This window comes from Mytilus galloprovincialis, chromosome 2 (genome assembly GCF_965363235.1).
Source record: "Mytilus galloprovincialis chromosome 2, xbMytGall1.hap1.1, whole genome shotgun sequence".
In the NCBI taxonomy this organism is placed as follows: Eukaryota; Metazoa; Mollusca; class Bivalvia; order Mytilida; family Mytilidae; genus Mytilus; species Mytilus galloprovincialis.
Genome location: NC_134839.1, coordinates 112,939,723 through 112,964,615, shown reverse-complemented (window position 1 = coordinate 112,964,615; position 24,893 = coordinate 112,939,723). Strand labels below are relative to the sequence as shown.

Here is a 24,893-nt window from a genome sequence, read left to right as displayed (position 1 = left end):
TTTTTTTTTGTCCTGGGTTGAGAACCCACCCTTTTAAAATGGCTGGATCCGCCCCTGCTTACTATAACAATCCTTGGCTTTTTCAATACTCGAGCAAGGATTTGTAAAGTAAGATCTCACTATACAAATCCAATGCTAAACTCAATGTTCAATATTTAGATTTGGTTTATTTAAAATATCATTTCATAAACAAAATGCACTGTTAATCTATCAAGTCTTAGTCAAAATAATATTCTAACTAAAAAAAAAACATTTACTATAAACATTTTTTTTTAAATACCGGTAGCTGTGATAGTTTCATGACGAGAAACCTCTTAGTGCCTCAGCAATGTATAGTTTTAAGTCCCTTTGAACTGATAATTGAAGCCCATGTTTTAACGATGAGCAAAGGACAAATAACTTACAAAAAGAACCAGTCGCTATTTGTAGATAACTCAGTAAAAATAGAGGAAAGCCGGCAATTTACTTAATTCTTAAACAAGAAAATGGTTGTATTTTTTCGACATGACAGCTGACACGCTTAACAGTAAGTTGTCATGTATTGTTATATAAATAAATTCAACGAACGAGTAAGGTAAAGATATAGACCAATACTATACACAATCCAGTACTGCCTACAGTCTACTGGTTGGTTGCTAAAGGTTCGATCAATGGAGCTTAAATAAATGTACTATAAACATACAGACTGCAGTCTTTTTAAGCAATAAATGGGTGTGTACAAGAAGAATTTATGCTAATATGTGTAGCTCTAACTCTCATGCCTAAAAACAATAGTGAATAAATAAAACAAACAATTTTACCACCAACAGATCAAGCCAAATAATTTCATCTGTTTATCAAAATGTAAATATCATGTATTTATATATTTATACTTTATCTTAAATCTATTATTATCTGTCCCAATTCATAATTCCAATACATATATTTTAACAAATGGCAAGTTACTGATTAAACTTCATTATCTGGTATGTCTGTATTTCTAATTCACCATATGATTACAGTTTTGTTATCAATGTGGATAATCTATATATAGTTTCCAAATACCAGTACAGTTTTTATATTTAAAAAGCATAATTTTAAGGTTATTTGCAAAAAAAGTATCAGAGAGAAGGGAAAATATTATGATCGAGTGGCCAAGTAAATGATTTTACTGACATTGTTATTTTGATTTGACTGACATTGTTATTTTGATTTGACTGACATTGTTATTTTATATAGATTTGACTGACATTGTTATTTTATATAGATTTGACTGACACTGTAATTCTGATATTGATTTGACTGACACTGTAATTCTGATATTGATTTGACTGACATTGTAATTCTGATATTGGTGTGACTGACATTGTTATTATATTTATTTGACTGACATTTAGTATTTGAAATACACATTACATCATCTCTATAAAAAAAACAGTGTTAAGAGTAAATATCATCTACACAGTTGCCAAAGTTCACCAAGCACATGAAAAGTAAAATTGTTTTGAAAGGTAATTTATTCTTTGATGATGTGCTCTTACTTGCTATTAATAAATGAATAATAATTGTTTTGTTTTTGTAATCAATAGCCTGTTTTAAATGATATTCAACTTGTAACAATATCAGAAACATTTAATATTTAAACTTATTTTACAGATTTAAGAAGTTCAATTTACCAAAAGGAATAAGAAATGAAAGAAAGAACAGCAAACTCTGTGTAAATGATTACAGTTAAAAGACAATATGGGAATTCAAAGACTAACACACAAAATCTGTTCATCAATAAGTTACATTAGTGCATCACAACTTTTATTGTGTTTTCTAATTCTTTTGTGTGTCAAAGTAACTGTAGGTTCCTATGGCGACAGATCATACATATTCATGAAATGTGTTAGTAACTGTGGCAATAAAAACTGTACCAGCCAATCAAAGTTCTTGTCTGCTCAGCCCTGGTACCTAACAGTATTACAGTGGTCGTGTAAAGATGAATGTAAATACCAGTGTATGTGGAAAACTGTAGATGCCTTTCACAAAGATGGACTGAGTGTTCCACAATTTCATGGGAAAGTAAGTATCATAATCAGTTCAAAACAATCTACGAAATGTTCATTAGTTTAACTGAAAAATACAGAGGGGGTTTAAAGGAAGACCTTTATGGAGCTACATACGACAAATGCATAACCTTTTACAAGCATCAGCCCAAACGTTGGCTAACACGTTTGTTTTTAGTAATGCAGATATAAATTAAGATATTTGTATTTTATAAATTGTAGACAATTTGATATACTTTTTTCACACATTTAAAGTGCCTGTCTCACATAAATCCATGCAAAGTGATCCAGAAGCAAGGTTACAAGATCATCTTAATATTCTGTTGCAAGGAAGGTCTTATCATATAATAATTTTAGGAAAAAAAAAATTTCCAAAAATTTTCAAGGATATACCTTATAACGGGCTGTTTCTAAAAATAGAATTTCTATCAAGATTAAAGGTTAAAAACATGCAATTTTTGATAAAATGGACCTTAAAAATACATTCAATGAATATTTTGTAGGCATTTTAGTATGGCTTTATCATAAATATGAACCAATATGAAACTAATGATTATACTTTTGTTGACCTCTCAAATTTCCTTTTAAGTGCAGCAAGGTCACCAAAAGGTCAAATTTCAAATTTTTGAAAATTTTGCAAAAATTCAGGTTTTCAAAGTCTTCCCAGGAAAAGCGAGGATAATTATTTCATTTTATTTTGGTCTCTTTACTATTGCTATAGCATTATTTACAAAATATAAAAAAATTGTCGTCGGCAAATGAATTTGTCTGCTTGAATTTTATTCCTCTTTCAGTCATAGTTATGGATTTTGGTAATTTTTGCATATTTTTCACTTGATAACAGAAAATTTTCAAGTAAGATCACGAAATTGTTAGAAACATTAAACAGCTATTAGCTTAATATTTTTTAATGAATTTTGTACATGTATTTAGTTTTTAAGAAAAAAAAATCAATTAAAGGGGAGATAATAAAATATTGAATTTATTGGACAAACTTTTATTTTCTGAATTTTTCAAGAAAATAAGGTCTTTAAACCTTTTATATTCTGGAATTATTTATGAAACACCATTCTATACTAGATATTTATCTGCTTATATAGTTTTATTGTCCAAAATATATGTTTTTCTCTATATAATCTACATAAAAAGCTAAAATATATTAATTTCATTGAATTTTCAAAGAGAAAAATGTCAAAATGTCAACACTCTTTTATTATACATGAATTTTTAGCTTGCATTGAGACAAGTCATTTAGATTCAGATACCTTAGTCACCATAAGCTGGTAAAAACTGGATTATCTGTTCATTCCTGCTGACAATACATTTACTTTTATAACTTTTTTTTTTATTTGGATTGAGAGTTGTCTCATTGGCACTCATACCACATCTTCCTATCCATATATACCTGCCATTTATTTCACAGGCCAAAACCTTTTGTAAAAATTCAAATGTTGAACCTTACAAAATTTCAGTACACACATGCATAAACAAAATGAGAAAAAAACTTTATTGGGAAACAAGCAGAGAGGTGTCAGCATATACCCACACAGTAGATGTGCAAACTATGTTGCAACAAAATGACAAATGACACAGTATAAAAGAAAACACATTTATTAAAGGCAATAAGGAATATGGAATATGCAATGTTACACAATCTGGATCAGATAAGAAAACATGAACGATACACATTCCATACATTTGTAAAATGGTTTACATTAGCTATTTGGAAACTAAGAGTCTTTCATTGAAGAAATGTGTTGTTTATATTCCTTAGTATTCAGTAGGTACATTTGTTAATCTGAAAAAAGCTTGCACACTAAAGCTTGCCTTGCCTCCTAGTTTCTGAGAAAATTTTTACTGATAAATTTGTTCACACCACGATCAAATTATTGATTTGGATCATTATATAGCACTGGCCAAAACAGAAAAATAATGCAAGTCTGGATTCAGCATATGCCACCACCTTCAAGACACATAATTTGGAGAAAAAAAACCAAAGGTAACAATAGGGTGGAATTTTTTAGGCTGAAATGCCATTAGATTAACAAGATATCTCAATGAACAATGATGAACATTCTATACATATATTGTTGCATATACACACAAGGATATGAAATGTTCATCTACAAATCTTAAATAGAATGTTCACAAATGCATTATTTGCTCATCCTCTTTGCTATGAAAATATTTTTAGGACAGCTCATACTGTATATATATATATATTGACTAGCAAATATGAATTTTAAAACCACAAAGTCATAGAACTTAGAAGTGGTAAATTACTTTAACATGTTTAATAGGTAATAAATAATATCAACAAAATGTAGACATTTCTGCAATCTTCTCTATTCATTACTTTTTCTAAATATTAGTAATATTGGTTATGAAACATTCTGTTTTTTATAACCAAGTTGACATCCCTAGTCTTGAACAAAATTTTCAAATTTCAAGAAATAAATCAATACAACTATTACCTAAATAACAGTTTAAGAAATACAAAATCTTATATGCCTACAGAAGAAAAAACGTCAGTGACAATAGACGAAACATCTGAATTTAACTCATTTACATCTAACATGTTAACAATAGCTGAAAGTTTTTCATCCTCATCAACAGAAACCTCACACAGTTCAACTCTTGGGACCTTTGATGCAGTTATGTTTGCTCTTGATTTTGAAATGAATTGAGCAACATATCCCCTTATTTGCGATGGAGTTAACCACTCTTTTTTCACAAACATCTTTTGCCCATTTTCATCAGTTACTTTACGAAGTTCTTCCGATAATTGATAGTAATTTGGTCGAGTACCATTTTTTTCACACGAAATACAGATATTTTGCAAATATTTTTTAACATTTTCTGAGAATCTTGCTGTTAGCCTTTTTCCTTTTAATGCCCAGCCTCCTTTCTCGTTTATCTCGCCCATATTAATGTTGTGCTGATCTTCACTTGTACAATGGACAAGTGTTTCATTATATGATAAAACTGACTCACACTGACCAGCATATATTTGAACAGCAGTGTCAAGACATGAAACTGGGTTCGTTCTGTAGTTGTGGTTGCCAATAGTTAAATGCATTTCAAGATTGCAGGATTTGGCAAATACTTTGTCACATGAATCATCAGGACAACAAAAATATGGCATGTTATATTCACTCTCATTACTATTTACATCAGCAACTGGTTCTATAGGTCTTTGTTCTTCATTATTACAAGTATTATCAATTCCATCAGTATCATTTCTTGTTATTGGAATCGTTACAGTTCCTTTTGCTGGCTGCTCATTAGGCCCAGGGAATGGCTGAACCACCTGAAAAGAAATAAATAGAATTCTTACTATTTGTATTAAACAAAGACCGATTATAACACAACATAGATAGAAAACTCCTGCAATGAATTTTGAATATTAAATAAAACTGTTCGACAACAACCAAAAATTTCAGAAATTACCTATTGAGATGAAATACACATTAACCCATGTGAATTCAATTTAATGTAAATTATTTGTCTCAAAACTTCATGGTGAAGTTGTCATTTTTTAATAATCCTAAATGTATTATAGTCAGCTAGAACACATGTATAACTCATTGTTAAATATTTGATTAAATTGTTCATATTTTCAATATACAAATAAATATTTATCATTACTTTTTCTAATGCTATTTTTAAAATTATCATTTTTCAAAACTACAAATATTGCATGCATGAGGCCTAAAAAAAATTAATCTGTGTTTCCAGTAACATCACTTTGAAAAATAGGGTTGGAAGGTAAGATTTTTTTGATTTTTTTTTTACATTGTCAACGAAATTTGGAAAATTGTCATGGTTTTCCCAAGTCTGAATCCGTAATAAGTTTCAATACCGGAAGTCGTCCATTTGCAATGTTTTTGAAGCACCTGCTGTGCAAATTTCGTGGATTTTCACCTATTTGGAATACCTTAGGCCAGGATTTTTTAATTTGTTGGTTTACGGATCCGCCGACCCGATTTTTCCGTTTTCCAGAATAAAAATAAAATTGACTTTTCATGCTTTTTTATTCCCGCCGACCCTAACAAATGCATTATCCCTGAAAAATATTTAAATAATTTTTTTTTATGAAATGAAATGCATTAATCACTAACAAAATTGATAACATTTCTGTTGTGAAAAAATAAAACTTCCAGTTTACGTTTCTAAAAATAGACAAATCAATTATAACTGACCTTGAAATGTCGTTTGCGCAAATAATATTGCGGAACGAAACTTGTTTTTAAAACCAATTACACAATAAGTTCGTTTCCCTTATTTGTCATCAGTCCGTAAGATCATCATCTCATAGAAATAGACTTGTCCAAATGTGGACAGGGTAAAGGCATCAAGTTGAAGTACTGAATATTAACAAATCATTTGGAATTTTCTTGTTTCATAGATAATAAAAAAATTATCATCCATTTGGATAAAAAACGGGAATGCGAGACAACAGATTAACCCGATAATCTCGTTTTCCAGTGGACGAGTCTATTAGGTTTTTAACACGTGTGTTGAAACTTATTTTCGTACGACGTTTTTACATTTTTATCTTCATCAGTTTTCGTGCTTGAAGATCATTATTCACCAAGTTTTCTGGAATTGATAAAGAGCTACGCGAATTTATTTTTCTTGTTTCTGATATGACGATTTAATTTCGTCTTTGTCCGTGCACCCCCCTTTTTTTACTGTAATTTATTAGACAATGTCATGCGATGTTTATAACATTTGAGCAATAATATTTCATCGGACTAAAATTTTAGAAATGATGATAAAATAGCATAACAAACATATTGTTAGAAAGGTGAAATATATATTGATTTTGCATATTTTTCTGTCTTCAAAGATGATTTTTTTTCTTTTTTTTTTCCCGACCGACCGACCCGACTTTTTCATGGGGAAAATCCGTAAACCATCAAATTAAAAAACCGTGGCCTTATGACATTGATAAAATGTTTTACTGGTTTTCTGTGCCAGTGGAAGCAAGTTAGATAAATTATTATGTCGATTAACAGACATGACAGAAGCCTGTGTCAAAAAACAGGGTCGGTTGATATCCATTTTTTTTTTGAAGATCCAATAAAAAAATTATGGTCGGGGCTAGAAAACTGGGTCAGTCACGTTACCAGAAACAAAAATTTTTTTTCTTGGCCTGAATCTAGACAATTTTGTGAAAATGATTGTTAGTTTATATGATACAAGCCCAGACATTTTTTTTAACTTTTAGATAGCTGTTCACAAGCATGACAAGCGCAAAAGTTACCTTCATTTTGTAAACACATTCCATTGATAGATGTGGATCTGTACTTGTCTTAATCATCAACCCTTCACCAACTTCATATGCTTTTCTTGCTGTGATGGCTTCACCTCCAAATGTAAAGTTATTCAGCATGCTAATACCTATCAAAAATACAGATACATGATCATAAACATCAAATATATTATCCAACATGTCTAAATTAAAAGACATCAGTATCTTTACACAAACACAAGTTTCAATTTTTCTCTTAGTGTTGTATTTTTAAAGAAAATTCTCAAATATCATCATGTCAGGGCCTCTTATCGCCAACCATAAGATATACATTTTTCTCATTGTTGAAGACTGTACAGTTGCCTCGTAACTGCTTACCTTACATTTTCTGCATTTGAACTTTAATGGATAGTTTGTCTCATTGGCAATCATATCACCATGATCATGATGATCACATCTCCTTATTTTCATATATATATATATATATGGGTCGTTTTCAAAAAATGTCGAATTTTCAGTACACCCATGCTAACTTTTTTATTTCTAATGGAAATTTCAGTTGTAATGGTTTAAATGAAAGCTTGTCAGATTTGTGATTCAGAACATTAATAATAAACACACCTTACATCTATTTTGATAAGATTAAACTGCATTTAAGACCCATTTTGGGGGTATTTGTCTGTGTACAGTGTCAGAAAAACATTGTTGTGCAATGATCTGTACAGCCATCAAGTCTGTTCAAATGACTTTTATACTCATACTTTAGGAACTGGTTAATCAACTGTATAATGTCAGTCAAAGACTTAGATTCTGGTTGGCTCATTCCAAAAGTTTCCAGTTTTTGAACAAGTTTTGATAGCATGTCAATGGAGTTCATACCAGCTGCTGTTATATTGTCCAAACCTTGCAATGCTCTTTGTTTCGAAGCATGACATACTTTAAGAATCCTGTATAAAGATGCTCTGCTAAAGGTTTCAAAATCATATTCTTTGCAGAAACTTTGGTATATTGAAATGATTCTTGCATGTATCAAGTTCCTGATAACTTTCGGAATAGGTATTTTTTCATTTGATGACAACTTCAGAACGGTTTGGCCAAATCCAACAACACTTGAATACAATGGATTCATTATAAATTCAATGAAGTGAGTGAGTTTTGGCTTTGTCAGCTTCATTCTATAAACTTTTGGCTTATTAATAATATGTCCAGGACCCGTAACAAGTGCATGTTTACGTGCACTATCTATCTTAAATAGAGATATACCAGGAATCAGTTTCTGTAGCTCAGCCTTGGTGAAGCTATTAACAATTAAAGACAAGATTTGAGTTTGAGTTCTACTGTCTGTAACATTGTTGTATGCATTGATAATTGTTTTTGTGGTTTGATCAATTTCACACATTTCTTGAGTCTTGGAGAACTTCTTGTACATACTTTCAAGAAGAAAACACTCTTGATTAGGAGCTATGATGCTCAACACAATTTCTACACATTCAAAGGTTTTCTTTGAGTAATAGGACCGCATACTATTACTTATCGAGTTCCAAGGCTTTTGAAGTTGACTTTGTAATGGTTGAAATGTACTGCTTAATATCTCCATTGCCTTATTAAGTTTTTCCCTGGGTGTTCTCTGTGCCTCTAACCAATCCTGGCTGCATGTTTCTTGTGAAGTACCTATAACATAAAATTTCAGTGAAGACCTTATTCATTTCTTACATCAGGTCTTTGACATTTAGGTAAAATTATCATTTAAATTTATTCAAACCTATCTATTTAAAAAAGTTAGTATGTTATCATAAATATTTTAACCATATCACTATATAAAAGAAGATATGGTATGATTGCCAATAAGACAACTATCTACAAAAGACCAAAATGACACAAACATTAACAACTATAGGTCACTGTACGGCCTTCAACATTGAGCAAAGCCCATACCGCATAGTCAGCTATAAAAGGCCCCAATAAGACAATGTAAAACAATTCAAACGAGAAAATCAACGGCTTCATTTATGTAAAAAATGAACGAAAAACAAATATGTAACACATAAACAAACGACAACCACTGAATTACAGGCTCCTGACTTGGGACTAGTTCTTTTTGCTCTGTTCTTTCACATCAATATAATAGTGCGTTTATTTACTGGAACGGCAAATATTTGCCTTCACCTAGGGTTCCAATCCAAAAGAATGGCTGTATAAATTGTCCCATTAAAATGGAAAAACTTCATTGGGCTTTAATTCATACAGTTTTTACGAGTTTGCCCTTAATACCGATATTTTATTCCTCACTGTCATTGAAAGTAAAATATTTATCATAAAGGGAAAACCAGTGGAAAAATCAATGTAAATTTAAGCCCGCAAAAATCATTACTTTACCATCTCATATTAGCAGTATTTTTTCGATTCAGCATATTTAACAAACCAAAGAATTCACTTTTGTTGAATTTTGAACATTTTGAACCTTTATTTGAACCAATATGAAAGTAAGGTTCATAAAAAATACCTGGTTGGAATTAGCATATCAAAGAACCTAAAAATTCAACTTCAACAAAGTTTAATTTTAAAAATAATTTTTGCAACTTTTCCACTTGTAAAGGGGCATAACTCATGTAACTCAGAACAGTAAAAGTGACGCCAACAACATTCAAAACTATTCTGTGTTTAGTGGTATTTAGCATTGGACCAACTTCAAAACTGGGCCAATAATAAAAAATCTAAGTACAGTTTTAGATTCAGCATATCAAAGAACCCCAAATTTTTAATTTTTGTCAAAATTAAGCTAAGTTTAATTTTGGACCTTTTGGACCTTAATGTAGACCAATTTGAAAACGGGACCAAAAATTAAGAATCTAAGTACACAGTTAGACTTGGCATATCAAAGAACCCCAATTATACAATTATTTATGAAATCAAACAAAGTTTAATTTTGGACCCTTTGGGCCCCTTATTCCAAAACTGTTGTTGGGACCAAACCTCCCAGAATCAATACCAACCTTTCTTTTGAGGTCATAAACCTTGTGTCTAAATTTCATAAATTTCTATTTACTTTTACTAAAGTTATGGTGCGAAAACCAAGAAAAATGCTTATTTGAACCCCTTTTTGGCCCCTAATTCCTCAACTGTTAGGACCAAAACTCCCAAAATCAATCCCAACCTTCCTTTTGAGGTTATTAACCTTGTGTCAAAATTTCATAGATTTCTATTTACTTAAACTAAAGTTATAGTGCGAAAAACAAGACATGCTTATTTGGGCCCTTTTTGGCCCCTAATTCCTAAAATGTGGGGATCAAAACTCCCAAAATCAATCCCAGCCTTCCTTTTGTGGTCATAAACCTTGTGTTAAAATTTCATATATTTCTATTCAATTTTACTTAAGTTAGAGTGCGAAAACTAAAAGTATTCGGACTACGACGACGACGACGCCAACGTGATAGCAATATACGACGAAATTTTTTTCAAATTTTGCGGTCGTATGAAAAAGCATACTCTACATCGGTATTAAAAGTTCAACCTTGAACTTGATTTTTGTTTTGTGGTAATGAACATTGTGTATAAATTTCATACCATTTGATTGAGTCAAACAAATGATACAGAACAAAAGGCAATTTTGAGACATACAGACAAGGGTTAAATATTATGCCCCCTCTGTTATGGTAAGGGCCTTAAAAGACAAACATACTCTCAGATCTTAGTCATAAGTCTTTTTTTTTATGTGTTATGTATGAAAACTAGTGTTGTCAACCTTGGCATTTGTACTAACTTCAGATTGAAAAATAAAAGGATTTCTTGATCTTGTCGAATAAAAGATGTCTGAAACAGATGATTGTGGCATTTTGTTTTTCAGTATGACAAATTGACTATAAAGGGTAATAACTCCTTAATAAGTCTGAATGACCATTTTGTTCATGGTGACTTATTTTTAGATCTTATTTAGCTGTACATTATTGCTGTTTACAGTTTACCTCTATATATAATTCAAGATAATAACCAAAAGCTGCCAAATTTTCTTACCCAATATACTATTTGCAGCCATGGTAGACATCTTGGTTCAAGGGTAGGGTCATTGGACACAAATGAGTTTCAGGTTAAATTTTTTGGTCAAGATAGTTTTTGATAAAGTTGAAGACCAATCAACTTGAAACTTAGTACACATGTGCCCTATGATATGCTCTTTCTAGTTAAATTGAAAAATTAGATTTTTAACCCAATTTTATGATCCATTGAATATAGATAATGATAGTGGGAATCAGGCATCCATGTACTATGGACATATTCTTTTTGATTTACACTAATGAGATGAAATAGTACATTTAGAAATGTCATTGATACTATTTACTGCCTGCATTTATCATGTTTATTTATGGAGGTTATATTACTTATTCTATTTACTTATTACCTCCAGTGTAACATGAAAATGGTTAACTGCTTTCTGTATCCATTACATCATCTGAACAACTGTCTTTCCCTAAAAAAAAGGATCGAGAAATAAAAGATTAACACTTAAATCCCAATTCTTGTGCAAATATATAATAAATATGTATCCAAATTTATTTAATTCCATTATACAAAAGTTTGTATTATATAGTGTTTGTAGTAACTTGATCTCAGCATAGTGTACACATGATACATGTACATACAGGTTGCATGAGCATGACATTTAATAATGCCTCTTATTTACAATGTATATCATAGTCAAAGCTCTTATTCTTATTCTCTGGCAAGGATAAACAACAGAAATTTGTTTTTATAATTCAGGATATTATACAACATGTGAAATTTGGGACTTAAATCTGACAATGAAAGTCTCATAACTAGAATTGGAATAGATAAATAGAAAATTATAAAAAAAAATGTCTTCTTTCAAATCCAATTTTATGGTAAAATTACATCATAATTGGTTTTAATCAAGTTTTATTTATCATACAAAGTGTTGAGAGATAGAAAAACAAACATAGTTAACCATAAAATGTCCTGTCTATGACAATCCTAAGAAAACTATAGGTTTTGATTCAGTAATTGCATTGCTGAACCATGAAGAAAGGACAATAAACATATTACAAATGGATAACATAAGGCATCTGTATAACCAATATTTTTAAAACATGTTTAAAAGTGATAAAAACTATACAGTTTGTGTGATGCCTCAAATTTTGCTAATTTTGTATTGACTTAGTGCCATTGTACAATATTGATTCTTTTGGTAAAATAGTAAACAAATTTTTTTTTACCCACAAACATAGGACAGAATGTTTTTACCTAAGTCTTCTCTATTCAGCTCATAAAACTGTCCATCATCACCATTCAATATCTGCAGGATCTTCTGCAAATGAACTGAAACAAAGAAAACTAGATTTAATGGAGCAATAGATAAGATAGTCTTCCTACCAGTAATTTTAAAACCTAAATAGAAATCTAACTATTTAGTAAACTCGTTAGAATTGTCATTTAAGGGCCTTTTATAGCTCACTAAGCTGTATGGGCTTTGCTCATTGTTGAAGGCCCCACAGTGACCTACAGTTGTTAATTTGTGTCATTTGGTCTCTTGTGAAGAGTTGTTTCATTGGCACTCATACCACATCTTTTTTATATATAAACCTGTATCTAGTAGTTCTGTAATCAGTGTAATGGTCATATACAGTTCAATAAGTTATTCTTACAAATTGTATATATACAAGTACATCAATCATATTCAACAAAATGTCAAAATTTTCTTAAAACCAAGGATCAATTTCCCAAATTGATACAAGTAAAAATGGTTCATTGTTTGTAATAGAAATCTAAAAACTGCAGTTCACATGAATCTCCCTTTTCAATGAATTTATAATTTTACAAAATCAATCTTAATTTTTTTGGTGTATTTTTACTGCATTTAAAGCTCTGGTCTTTTGGGTAGATATAACTAATTAACTGACGAAATAAGTTTTACCTAATTCATCCTTGAAATTGACTTCTAAATGGCTAGACACAGTCTTCTTGTGTTTTGTTGAACACTGTTTACAAATTTCTGCAAAGATTAAATGAAACCATAAATGAACAAGAACACATGTACATGTACATGATGTACAAAAAATGTCCCCATGATTCAACTGACCTTCTCCCCCACAACTTACACAAAACAGTTTCCTGTAATTTTTTTGGAATACATAAAAGATAGAATAAGCAAGAACAATATATACTTATTGAGTCTACCTTAAACATACATATGTACATATACATGCATGAATATCAATATCAATTTTAAAGATATATTTCTATTTCCAAATAGTCTGGAAAAAGTACTAGTCTTTATAGCTGTAGTCAGACAGATATATATGTAAATAAAAACCATTCATTTTTTTTTTAATATTTTAATAAAAATGTGTCTGTCTGTGACTCTGTGTTACAATGTAAGAGGGGCATTATTATGATTGGCTTTTGTGTCAGACCTTCCCTTATTCATGTTATTGGGTCTTTAACTTAACATTTTTCCTTTAGTACATGTACATATAATATTGTTTTACATAGATGATACAATGTAGTTTGAAGTTTAGTATGTATATAAATATCATTTGATACATAATTGTTGTACATGTAGGTACAATGTACCTACAAAGAGGTGGGTTTTTGGTATAGTATCTACATTTGCTGACAAGTTAAATTTGGTGATATTCATTCCTAATACTATAGTAAGCCTATAACTATTAAAGAGATGATTATGATTCTTAATTGGCTTTCTCTCTCTTCAAAATGTCAGAATCAGATATACATGTATGTAGTTTGCTACATGTACCTGATCAACAAAGCATGTGATGAGTTCAAACTTGAATGATAAGAACACATTTATCATGTTAATCTTTTAACTATTTATTTGAGTTTTTTGTAGTTCCAACATAGGGGTATCACATTCAAACTTGAAGAGCATTGAATTTAGAAATAGATATATTTTACACATAGAAATTTATGTAAACTGTACTGCAAATAATAATAGGGACCTAATTATGAAGTTGTTTTATTCTGTACAGTGATTATAATAGGTAGCTTTTGCTTTCAATGTTTCTTTGCTTCTGGGGTACATTTGTACATATACAAAATGCAGGACCATTTAAAGCTAAATACACAGTGTTCCACAAATGAAATGTAGTACACAATTTACATTTTTTATTCTGATAAATTTGACCCTACATAAATCGTGTACTTCTGACATGGTTCACAGAACATTAAAATTTAATAGCACATTGGGGTACGTCTTATGGAGTCACTTAGTCAGGACACACATTCTGGTTAACAAATACATGTACAATATTCATGTACATGTATGTTGGTACAATATTAATGTACATTTCTCTAATGTACAAAATGTACATCTGTGGTTGAAATTGCATTTGGTGATTTGACATTGATGGCAAATTCTAAATTAAATAACCAAACAATGTAGCTTTCTATAATCATGTAATCTTTTTACACTCTTTTTGACAAACAGGAAGACTGCAGTGTTTGTTCCATGAATAAAAAAAGGGGGAGGCAGGATTGAAATAGTGTTTTATTTACACATTAATAAAAAAAAAATGTAGCCTTTTCTATGCTACAAAAATTAAACAGAGATCTTATTGACATATTTGAGGGTAAGGCTACAAAGATTGATTAGAATTCTTCAATTTACATTAGTAGTTTATATGGTTGAAATCTAGAGTCATACCTGATCCAATTGGCAATATCTGTCTGGTCTTCAACCACAACTCTTTACAGACAGTTGGGTTGGCACCACGGTCTGCTTTGGCTTTACTACCATCATTGTGATCTGGATATGTACATTGCACTTTTCCTCTTCTCCAGTTTAAACCTAGTTCTGCCCGATGTGATTCACAGATGTTGAGGTTCAAAGATAATTTGTCAAGTGTAAAAATACCACTTCGGAACAAAATCAACAAAGATTCGGGACATTCAAGCTTCTCAAACGGTTTCCCTGGAATTGTTTCAGAGGACTTAAGTCCAATCAAATGTCTTTCTGTACTTCTTTGACACTCAAAAATATGTACATAAGGGTCCAAATTGTTGCATGTTACAGTTGAAAATTTGTGAAAATCACACACTCTTGCTTGGATTGCTGTCATAATTCTTAAAAATCAGTTTTAAATCTTCTTTGCATTGTGACAGTCATGAATAATTTGGCATTAAACAGTGATTTACCAGGTTAAATTTGAAAAAATGAGATGTTTACCATGTAACCATAGATGTCTTCTGGCAGACTGTAATTCCCTCCTAAATTTATGGACCTCCACACAGGAGATTTAAAGGAAAAGGGCAGATAACTCCATCCAAAAAAACGGTAAAAATGCTTAACAAATAGCAAATTAAGGTTTCCTACTATAAAATAATTTTGTTTCTTGAGTAAATGATATTTAAAAATAACAACTAAAGCAAAAGAAAGTAAAAAATAAAACTAACAAGAGTAATTATGAAAAATTTTGATATCCATGAAAATTTGAATTTTTGAAAAATCACACTTTTTTAAATGAATCATTTGATATGAAAAAAGTATTTGCCAACGGTAATTTTTTTATATTATATTTCAGTGGGCGAACTGTCAAAGATGTGATAAAATTTCAACCAAAAAAATATCCTCGCTTCACAGTACTCTTTATTGAAAAATGGCAAATTTTGTCTTTTCAATAACACTGGATTTTCACGGGAATTATATATATAGTGTGGAAAAAATACTTTTCATGAGGGGACTTCTGTTGCATCAATAACATTCATTATAAACCCCTTTATAATGATATATTTCGTTATTTAAGTTTAAACACTGTATTCAGTGTAAAAAGATTATCATACAGAGGCATGTATTTATGGTGAATTGATATCTTTTATTGACTCGAGGTGCATTTTATGCAAATTAGTTGTTTCTAAAAATAGAACGAACACAAATGAAAAAAAAATTGTTTTTTTTATATCCTCTTGATGTGTAGATTATTGGAACATATCAAACATGAAATTTCTCTGATACTGCTTCTGGACCATATTTCATATTTTGCATGGTTTAGACTGAGACAAACACTTAAATGGTCTGAAAAAGACTATTTACAAGTTAATAGTTTTAAAAAACACCATGTATGAACTATTTACTGGAAGGAAAAATTTTCCTGTATATTGACTAGCAATTAACAAAATGATTATCAGAATGGTCATAAAGATTGAAAATGGAAATGGGGAATGTGTCAAAGAGACAACAACCCGACCAAAGAGCAAATACAGCCAAAAGCCACCAATGGGTCTTATATGTTTTAGTAGATCAGTATTTTAAGAAATAAAACATAATGTGAAGGGAAAAGGGTACATGATGGTTATTAAACCCTATATTATTGTGAGTTATTATATCTGATGCCTGTTGGTCAACCTACACAGTTTTGTATGATCTGTTCTTTATACTGTCTGGTATATAGACACTAATGCATGAACTGCTATAATTTTTGTTCTAATTCTGTTTTAGTGGCCATTTGTCCGACTGTTTGGGATACAGGAGCCAGCATCGGTGTTGTTCTCTGTACTGAATGGACTAGCCCACCTGAGAATCCTATCCTACAGAAAACAAGTATCTCCACAAGTTCCTTTATATTATATCTGGCATCTATATGCCTTAGTAAGTAAAATAACAATCATCCTTTATATTATATCTGGCATCTATATGCCTTAGTAAGTAAAATAACAATCATCCTTTATATTATATCTGGCATCTATATGCCTTAGTAAATAAAATAACAATCAACCTATATACTATATCTGGCATCTATATGCCTTAGTAAGTAAAATAACAATCAGTAATAATTGTAGTTTTATTATTTGTGTGTGTTAAGTTAAATTGTCTTATTAGCCATATGGCCATATGGATAAGAGCTCATAATTTGTATTTAAAAGAATTTATTCACAAGAAACCAAAGGATGTAGCTATGCTGCAACTTTATGCCATTGTATAAACAAATATTAATAGCAACTACCAATAACCAATGAAAATATGGACTCCTGACTTGGAACTGGAACATACAGAATGTGACAGGGTTATTCATATACATGTAATTGTTTATAAAGGCAATTGAAGTTCTTTCCTTTCAACATTTGGTCCATTTAAATGGAAAAGCTCTTACATAATTTTATTTAGAGAACAATAATTTTTATATTAATTTAAGGGGTTATCATCATGATCATAAGAATTAACATTATCAATGATTAAGCTGATTACTATAAATAAGATTAAAGTCTTTTTCAGGAAGAATTTAATGCTTGGTTTCGATTAACAGTTTTTTTGGTCTATTTCAGGTAGCATTAAATGCTTGGTTTTGGTCTACAGTTTTTCATACAAAAGATACAGATTTTACAGAGGTATGAGCTTTACCATTCTTAACCAACAATTTCAGTCAGTATTTACTAATGAACCACCATCTAATATTCCTGATAAGGGTCCAAGCCCATACACAAAAATGCCAGAAATAAACATCACTACACCAGGTGTCGAAAAATTGTTACATAAACTAAATCCACACAAAGCAAGTGGTCCAGATAACATCAGCGGACGTGTATTAAAAGAACTAAAAGCACAAATAGCACCTATCCTTACCACCATATTTACCAAATCTCTGGAATCGGGAATAACACCAAAAGACTGGAAACATGCAATTGTTGCACCAGCATTTAAAAAGGGCGAACGATACAAGGCTGAAAATTATAGACCAATTTCACTCACTTGTATTTGTTGTAAATTGATGGAACATATTGTGACAAGTAACATTATGAACTATTTAGAGGCAAATAACATACTCTACGACCTCCAACATGGTTTCCGAAAATCGAGATCATGTGAATCACAACTAATTCAATTTATACAAGAACTTCATAACAACAACAGCAAAAATATACAAACAAACCTCATTATTATGGATTTTGCCAAGGCCTTCGATAAGGTTCCCAACAAACGTCTACTCTACAAACTAAAATACTATGGCATTCAAGGGAACACTCTAAAATGGATTCAGGCTTTCTTATCAGACCGTACGCAAACAGTGGTAATAGACGGAATAACATCAAATACAGCACCAGTAACATCAGGGGTCCCCCAAGGAACCGTTCTTGGCCTATACTCTTTTTAATTTACATTAACGATTTTCCAGAATACCTCGAACACAGCAAATTACGACTCTTCGCTGATGCTTCGCTGATGATAGTATTATATACCGAGAAATTACATGTCAACAAGACTGCACAAATTTACAAAAATATCTTAATGCAGCAGCTAAATGGGAGGCTGATTGGCTCATGGCCTTCCATCCAGGAAAATGCACAATCTTAATCATCACACAAAAAAAGAAACCATTTAAACACGATTACATCCTACATAACCATATTTTAGAACCAGTAACATCTGCAAAATATCTCGGCGTAACCCTACAGTCTAACTTAAAATGGAACAATCACTACGACAACATCATATCAAATGCAAATAAATCTCTTGGCTTTCTGAGGCGAAACTTAAAAATTTCTAACACCAGTATCAAATCCCGTGCTTACCAATCAATAGTGAGACCAAAACTTGAATATGCCTGTAGTTTGTGGGATCCACACACAGCAGAATATAAAAATAAGCTTGAAATGGTACAGAGGCGTGCGGCCCGATATGTATGTAACAATTACCACAACACCAGTAGTGTTACATCCATGTTAAATGAACTACAATGGCCCTCACTCACTGAGCGCCGCCTCAAAACCAGACTTATCATGTTCTACAAGGTCATCCATGGACTCATTGCAATCCCATCACTAGTCCTCATACCATCAGATACTAGAACAAGAAAATTACATACCCAAACATTTAGGCAAATATCCACCTCTAAAGACAGCTACAAATGGTCATTCTTTCTGCAAACAATCATCCAATGGAACTTGTTACCACAAGTTGTGGTAGCATGTCAAACCATTGAAACCTATAGAGATCAGTTGACAACAACTGTTCTCCACAACATAATTTAATTCTATAAATAACAATGTACATATTTTTTTAAAATCACTTGTTGTTTTCTTTCATGTTAATATCACCAAGTATTATACAAATTTAAAGATAGATTTTTGTTCATATTTTTAATCATATACTCCGCACATGCAACAGTTTGTAATCTTCAATCAATGAAGCTGTAACTGTATATCAGAAGAAGAAGAAGACCACATTTTTATATCTTATCTCTAAACAAAATCAATTTAGTTCCTTTTATATTGATTGCCTCCAAAGACAAATCCGATAATTTAACATACTTTTTATTATAAGCATGTATCTGTAAAGATATATCTAAATGGATAATATCTAAGAACACTGGTATTTTTTATAGACCCATTTGTGGCCTTTGGCTGTTGTCTGCTCTTCGATTGGGTTGTTGTCTCTTTGACACATTCCCCATTTCCATTCACAATTTTTTTTAATTCTCTTTTTGAGGACTTTCACGTACTGCTAGTATAATTTCCTTTTTTCTGCACTTGGGATATTGTTATGGATGTGACTTTATGTAAGTTAGTAAGTAACTAGGTTAAATTATGTATTATTGCATATGAGGTGAAGATTAATATAAAATGAATTCTTTTTTATTTATTTTAGAAAATGGATTATTTCTGTGCGTTTTCTGTGGTACTAAGTAACTGTTATGCTGTATTATGTAGGTGAGTACTGTTAGCATTAAAATAACATCCATTATCTGCAGAAAATTATAAAGAAAGATAACTACATGAAACAACCTTTTATATAATCTCACAAGAAATACTTAATTTTTTATGGTGATAAATAATGAAATTATACTATAGCATCTATGATTTAATAACAATAAGGCTGCATTCATCTCAGGTCAAAGTTTGATTAGTATTTTCAGATTTATGATTTTTTTTAGGGTTATGTCATATCAAGTTTTAAATTTTATTCTGATTTTTTAACCTGCAAGTTCACAAAAAAAGTAGAAATATGACGTACCTGAACACATTATTCTGACTCTGAGCTTAGTCTGACCATTTTATAATCCAGATCTGTATAATTCTTCCTATTTTTTTGAAGATGTCAGATTCTTATAGATGGAATGATGTCTGTCAATTGAATTTTATTCAGAGTTATTCCCCTTTTGCCTATTTTAATATTTTAAACATTTTGGTAACTTTGATAAGGGACTCTGTGGCTCTATTATGAATGAAGTTTTTTTCTTACATTCAAAAAAAAGTTCAATTGACTGAAGTGAAACTTGAAATGTAGCTTTCATTTCAGGATATTTGAAAAAAATGATTATTAAACTGAATTTCTTGACATTTATTGTCTGATTCAGTTCGAAAGATATCCACTCATCCAACAAAGGTTTGGATATTGTATTTTTTATATCAGAGGATTGATCTTTTGTCAGTTAATATATATATTATAAGTCAAGTGCGCCTGCCTACTTGAGTTTTATTTTGATATATTTCAGATTATATGGAACCAGTCCTGTGCGCCGTCCTCTCATTTTTGCAGCATTAGTTATTGCCTTATACACTTACCATATTTACTACCTTGCCTTTGTACATTTTGATTATGGTTATAACATGCAAGTAAATATCATTTTTGGTAAGTATAAATCAGTTTGAATATTTTTATTATGTTGTGCCACTTCCAAATTTCTTGTCCTTTGTATAACTTATCAGTTATGAGGGTGCAATCTGCATAGTCTTTATGGAAAATTGTTCTACACTTCTCTGTTGAGGCCAATATTAAAGCTTTAATGTAATCAAAGATAGCCTCGAATTTATGCTATGAACATAGGTATATTATAACTAAAGTGTATTTGCTATAAACTATCGATTCCAAGTTTTTTCTCCATGGAGATCACTATTAGATTCCAAGTTTTTTCTCCATGGAGATCACTATTATAATAGTGATCTCCATGGAGAAAAAACTTGGAATTGATAGTTTATAGCAAATACACTTTAGTTATAATATACCTATGTTCAAAGTATACAGACACGCGAAAATAATGGAATTCAACAGAAAACAAAACAAAATAACTGACTGTGGAAAAAAGAGAGAGGCTTAGAAATATTGTCCTGTCTCCAAGTACCAATGACTTTTAATACCTTTTTGGAAATTCTCCAGACATAACAGTGACAGATCCAGAAATTTTCATAAGGGTGACTGACTGCCTTAGAGGGGTCCCACTCCAGTCATGCATCATTGATTCCCTATTTAAGCAAAACATTTTTTTTTCGAAAAAAGGGGGGTGGGGGTCAAAGCTCCTGAAAAACCCTACAAAAATTCATCCTACAGCAGTTTAATACTTTCAACCAAGCTCTAAATGTCCGTGATTTCATGGATTTGTTCTAGTGTCTAATGATATAACAACAGTGATTAACATCTCTTGTGTAACTCTTAGACTTCATTAATTCATAAATCATTGGTATTTGAAATTTCTCTAATTCTAAAACTAGACTGATTGTTAGAGCTAAAGTTTGAAATGAAATTATGATGAGGAACACAGAGACGTTGAAAAATAAAACAGCTTACATCACATTACACAGAAGATTAAAACACATAAGTCCCTGACACATTGCTGAAGTGGAACTTGTTGATGTCCATCAGTAAGTGGTATTTGTCTGCAAAAATCTCACTTAAAAAGATTGAACAGAGAATTTACATTTATTTTCTTCATTTAATTCAATATTTCTCTTTGAATACAGGTGCACTAAACTTTATTGGATGGATGTTTTATGCTTACAGAGAAGGAATCAAAAAACGTTATGTACAAAAATGTATGCTAGCTATGTTTGGTCTGACATTCCTTATTTTATTAGAGCTGCTGGATTTTCCTCCATTATTGTGGATTTTTGATGCTCATTCAATGTGGCATGCAGGCACTATACCTGTATGTTACCTCTGGTACAGGTGAGTATTTTTCAGAAGCATCACAAAAATAGTGTTACACCATGCAATTTAACCAAAAAAATCTTTTGATGTTTGATGCTATATGGTTTTTGAGCAAGTTTGAGTAAAAAGGTTATATTATTTACATTTACTCTGCACATTGGTGAAAAAGTGTTTACAAATGAACAACAAAAGTACAATTACAGAATTCATTCAAATCTCTGTTAACAAGTATTTGTAATTATTAACGAAATATTTTCTTTCTTTTCAGTTTTGTTATAGAAGATGGCTTAAATTTGGAATTAAAATTAGAAGATAACAAAGACAAGAAAATAGTTTGATACTCTGAGTCATAGATTGAACATCTTTGAATGTGTGTTTTATTTGTGTTCATTAAACATGTGTTGAATATGTAATCAGGAATGTGTATTGTATAACTGATCTTTAAGTGTGTACAATGTATTTTGTAAGTGATTTTTATATGTGTCTGGTATGTTTGATAATCAATTGTACTGTGCCAATGTCTATCTTATATGGTCTCTGGGGGAGATTAGGCACCCAGCACTATGTGTTCTTGTCAATGTTGAGTATAATAAGTAATGAGACAGCAACCAAATGACACATAAATCCAAAACATCTGTACAATATGGTCTGTGGTGGATAGTTCCCACATCTTCTTGTCAATGTTGAGTTCTAGATGTTTTGGATTTTTGTGTCAATGGGTTGCTGTCTAATTGACATATATTCCACTCCTCTTTTTATTTATACATATAAAAGTATGCAGACAGTTTATTGTGAGGATATATAATTATTCATACATTTCATCGTAGGAAAGGTACAAGCCATTATACTTCATTTCTGTGGATAATTTAGGATTTTCTATCAGGACAGTACTTATTGAAGTAATTTAGTTAAGGATTGATTTAATTAGAGGCAATAACGCTTCTTTGAATTCAAATGTTTTACTCTGAATATAATGTATTAAAGAGGGAAAAAAAATAAACATAATACTCGGTCACATATTCTGATGTTTAAAACAAAATGGACCAATTACTTAATGAATACAATGATTTTATTGTCGAGCCTGCAACTTTTGTTGCAGAAAGCTCGACATAGGGATAGTGATCCGGCGGCTACGGCGGCGGCGTTAGCTCACTTCTTAAAAGGTTTATATTTTAGAAGGTGGAAGACCTGGATGCATCATACTTTGTATATAGATGCTTCATGTTACAAAGTTTCCGTCAGTCACATGTACAATGTCCTTGACCTCATTTTCATGGTTCAGAGACCACTTGAAAAAAAAGTTCAAATTTTTTGTAATGTTGAATTCTCTCTTATTATAAGTAATAGGATAACTATATTTGATATGTGCGTACCTTGCAAGGTCCTCGTGTCTGTCAGACAGTTTTCACTTGACCTCGACCTCATTTCATGGATCAGTGAACAAGGTTAAGTTTTGGTTGTCAAGTCCATATCTTGGATACTATAAGCAAAAGGGCTAGTATATTCGGTGTATGGAAGGACTGTAAGGTGTACATGTCCAACTGGCAGGTGTCATCTGACCTTGACCTCATTTTCATGGTTCAGTGGTTATAGTTAATTTTTTGTGTTTTGGTCTGTTTTTCTCATACTACTGTGGATTCATTTATTTTCATGGGTACCAATTTTCGTGGATTAAGAAAAACTTGCATATTCATGGATATTTAATTTCGTGGTTTTGCTGAAGTCTGCATACAAACCTATAGAAAAAGTATCATTCGTTGAATATTTAATTTCGTGGCTTGACTGTGCCCACGAAATCCACGAAAATTGGTATCCAACGAATAATAATGAATCCACAGTATATGCAATAGGTCTACTATATTTGTTGTATGGAATGATTGTAAAGTGTACATGTCTAGCGGGCAGATTTCATGTGACCTTGACCTCATTTTCATGGTTCAGTGGTCAAAGTTAAGTTTTTGAGTTTTGGATTTTTTATCTAATACTATATGCCATAGGTCAACTATATTTGGTGTATGGAAATATTTTATGATCTTTATTTCAGTCGCGCAGGTTTTATTTGACCATGACCTCATTTTCACGGTTCATTGCACAGTGTTAAGTTTTTGTGTTTTGGTCTATTTTTCTTAAACTATAAGTAATGTGTCAACTATATATGTTGTATAGAAGCATTGTTAGCTGTACATGTCTGCCTGGCATGGTTCATCTGACCTTGACCTCATTTTCAAGGTTCATTGGTCTCTGTTTAGTTATCTTGATTAATGTTAAGTTTATGTGACAGTTGTAATAAAGCTTAGCTTTATACTTAGGACTATCAACATAATATCAATGATTAGTATAGAAGGCGAGACATTTCAGCGTGTGCACTCTTGTTATAATTTGTTACAAGTTATTGATTGTTATAATATATTTGTTGAAGAAGCATGAATTGTGTAAAGATGATAGAAATATTATTAGATTTATTTATGTTATCTTGTGTTACCTTATATTATTCTGTAAGTAATTGCAATCAGCCAATTTTATTGTTCTTTCAAACTTTTAGGATTTCTTTTAATTTAAAAGGTCATTTTTTTTTTCTCTCATTCCTATGATTTTATTAACAGGTACAGTCAAAACCAGCCTATCACCTTTGAGGCTGTGAGTTTGTACAGTAACAGTACTCTTCTTGTGACGAGGTGTGTTGGATATTAATTGACAATGATTGCTGCTTTTTCTGCTG

At 31.2% G+C, this 24,893-nt stretch overlaps 3 protein-coding genes across 5 annotated transcripts; 1 reads left to right on the top strand and 2 right to left on the bottom strand.

Annotated features, from left to right (window-relative positions):
* The first annotated feature begins 393 nt into the window (after positions 1–393).
* Positions 394–24,651, top strand: LOC143065431 (GPI-specific phospholipase A2-like PGAP3). 3 transcript variants are annotated; one of them, XM_076238993.1, is made up of 8 exons: positions 394–526; positions 1,636–2,046; positions 16,754–16,903; positions 17,578–17,640; positions 19,898–19,959; positions 20,745–20,881; positions 21,988–22,192; positions 22,443–24,651. In XM_076238993.1, exons 2-8 carry the CDS (start codon positions 1,723–1,725, stop codon positions 22,510–22,512), a joined length of 1,011 nt encoding a protein of 336 aa, XP_076095108.1. In that variant the 5' UTR covers positions 394–526; positions 1,636–1,722; the 3' UTR covers positions 22,513–24,651. The 3 variants fall into 3 exon arrangements, with proteins under 3 accessions (XP_076095108.1, XP_076095109.1, XP_076095110.1); XM_076238994.1 differs by having other exon boundaries at positions 421–574; XM_076238995.1 differs by lacking the exon at positions 394–526 and adding an exon at positions 636–711.
* On the bottom strand, positions 3,839–7,748 carry LOC143065429 (uncharacterized). Its single transcript, XM_076238992.1, has 2 exons — positions 7,300–7,748; positions 3,839–5,340 (listed from the first exon to the last, which is right to left on the bottom strand). The coding sequence occupies exons 1-2, from the start codon at positions 7,504–7,506 to the stop codon at positions 4,534–4,536; spliced, it is 1,014 nt and encodes a 337-aa protein (XP_076095107.1). The 5' UTR covers positions 7,507–7,748; the 3' UTR covers positions 3,839–4,533.
* Positions 8,601–16,316, bottom strand: LOC143065432 (uncharacterized). The gene is made up of 5 exons (XM_076238997.1): positions 14,963–16,316; positions 13,214–13,291; positions 12,544–12,618; positions 11,684–11,752; positions 8,601–8,958 (listed from the first exon to the last, which is right to left on the bottom strand). Exons 1-4 carry the CDS (start codon positions 15,375–15,377, stop codon positions 11,706–11,708), a joined length of 615 nt encoding a protein of 204 aa, XP_076095112.1. The 5' UTR covers positions 15,378–16,316; the 3' UTR covers positions 8,601–8,958; positions 11,684–11,705.
* Positions 24,652–24,893: the final 242 nt, after the last annotated feature.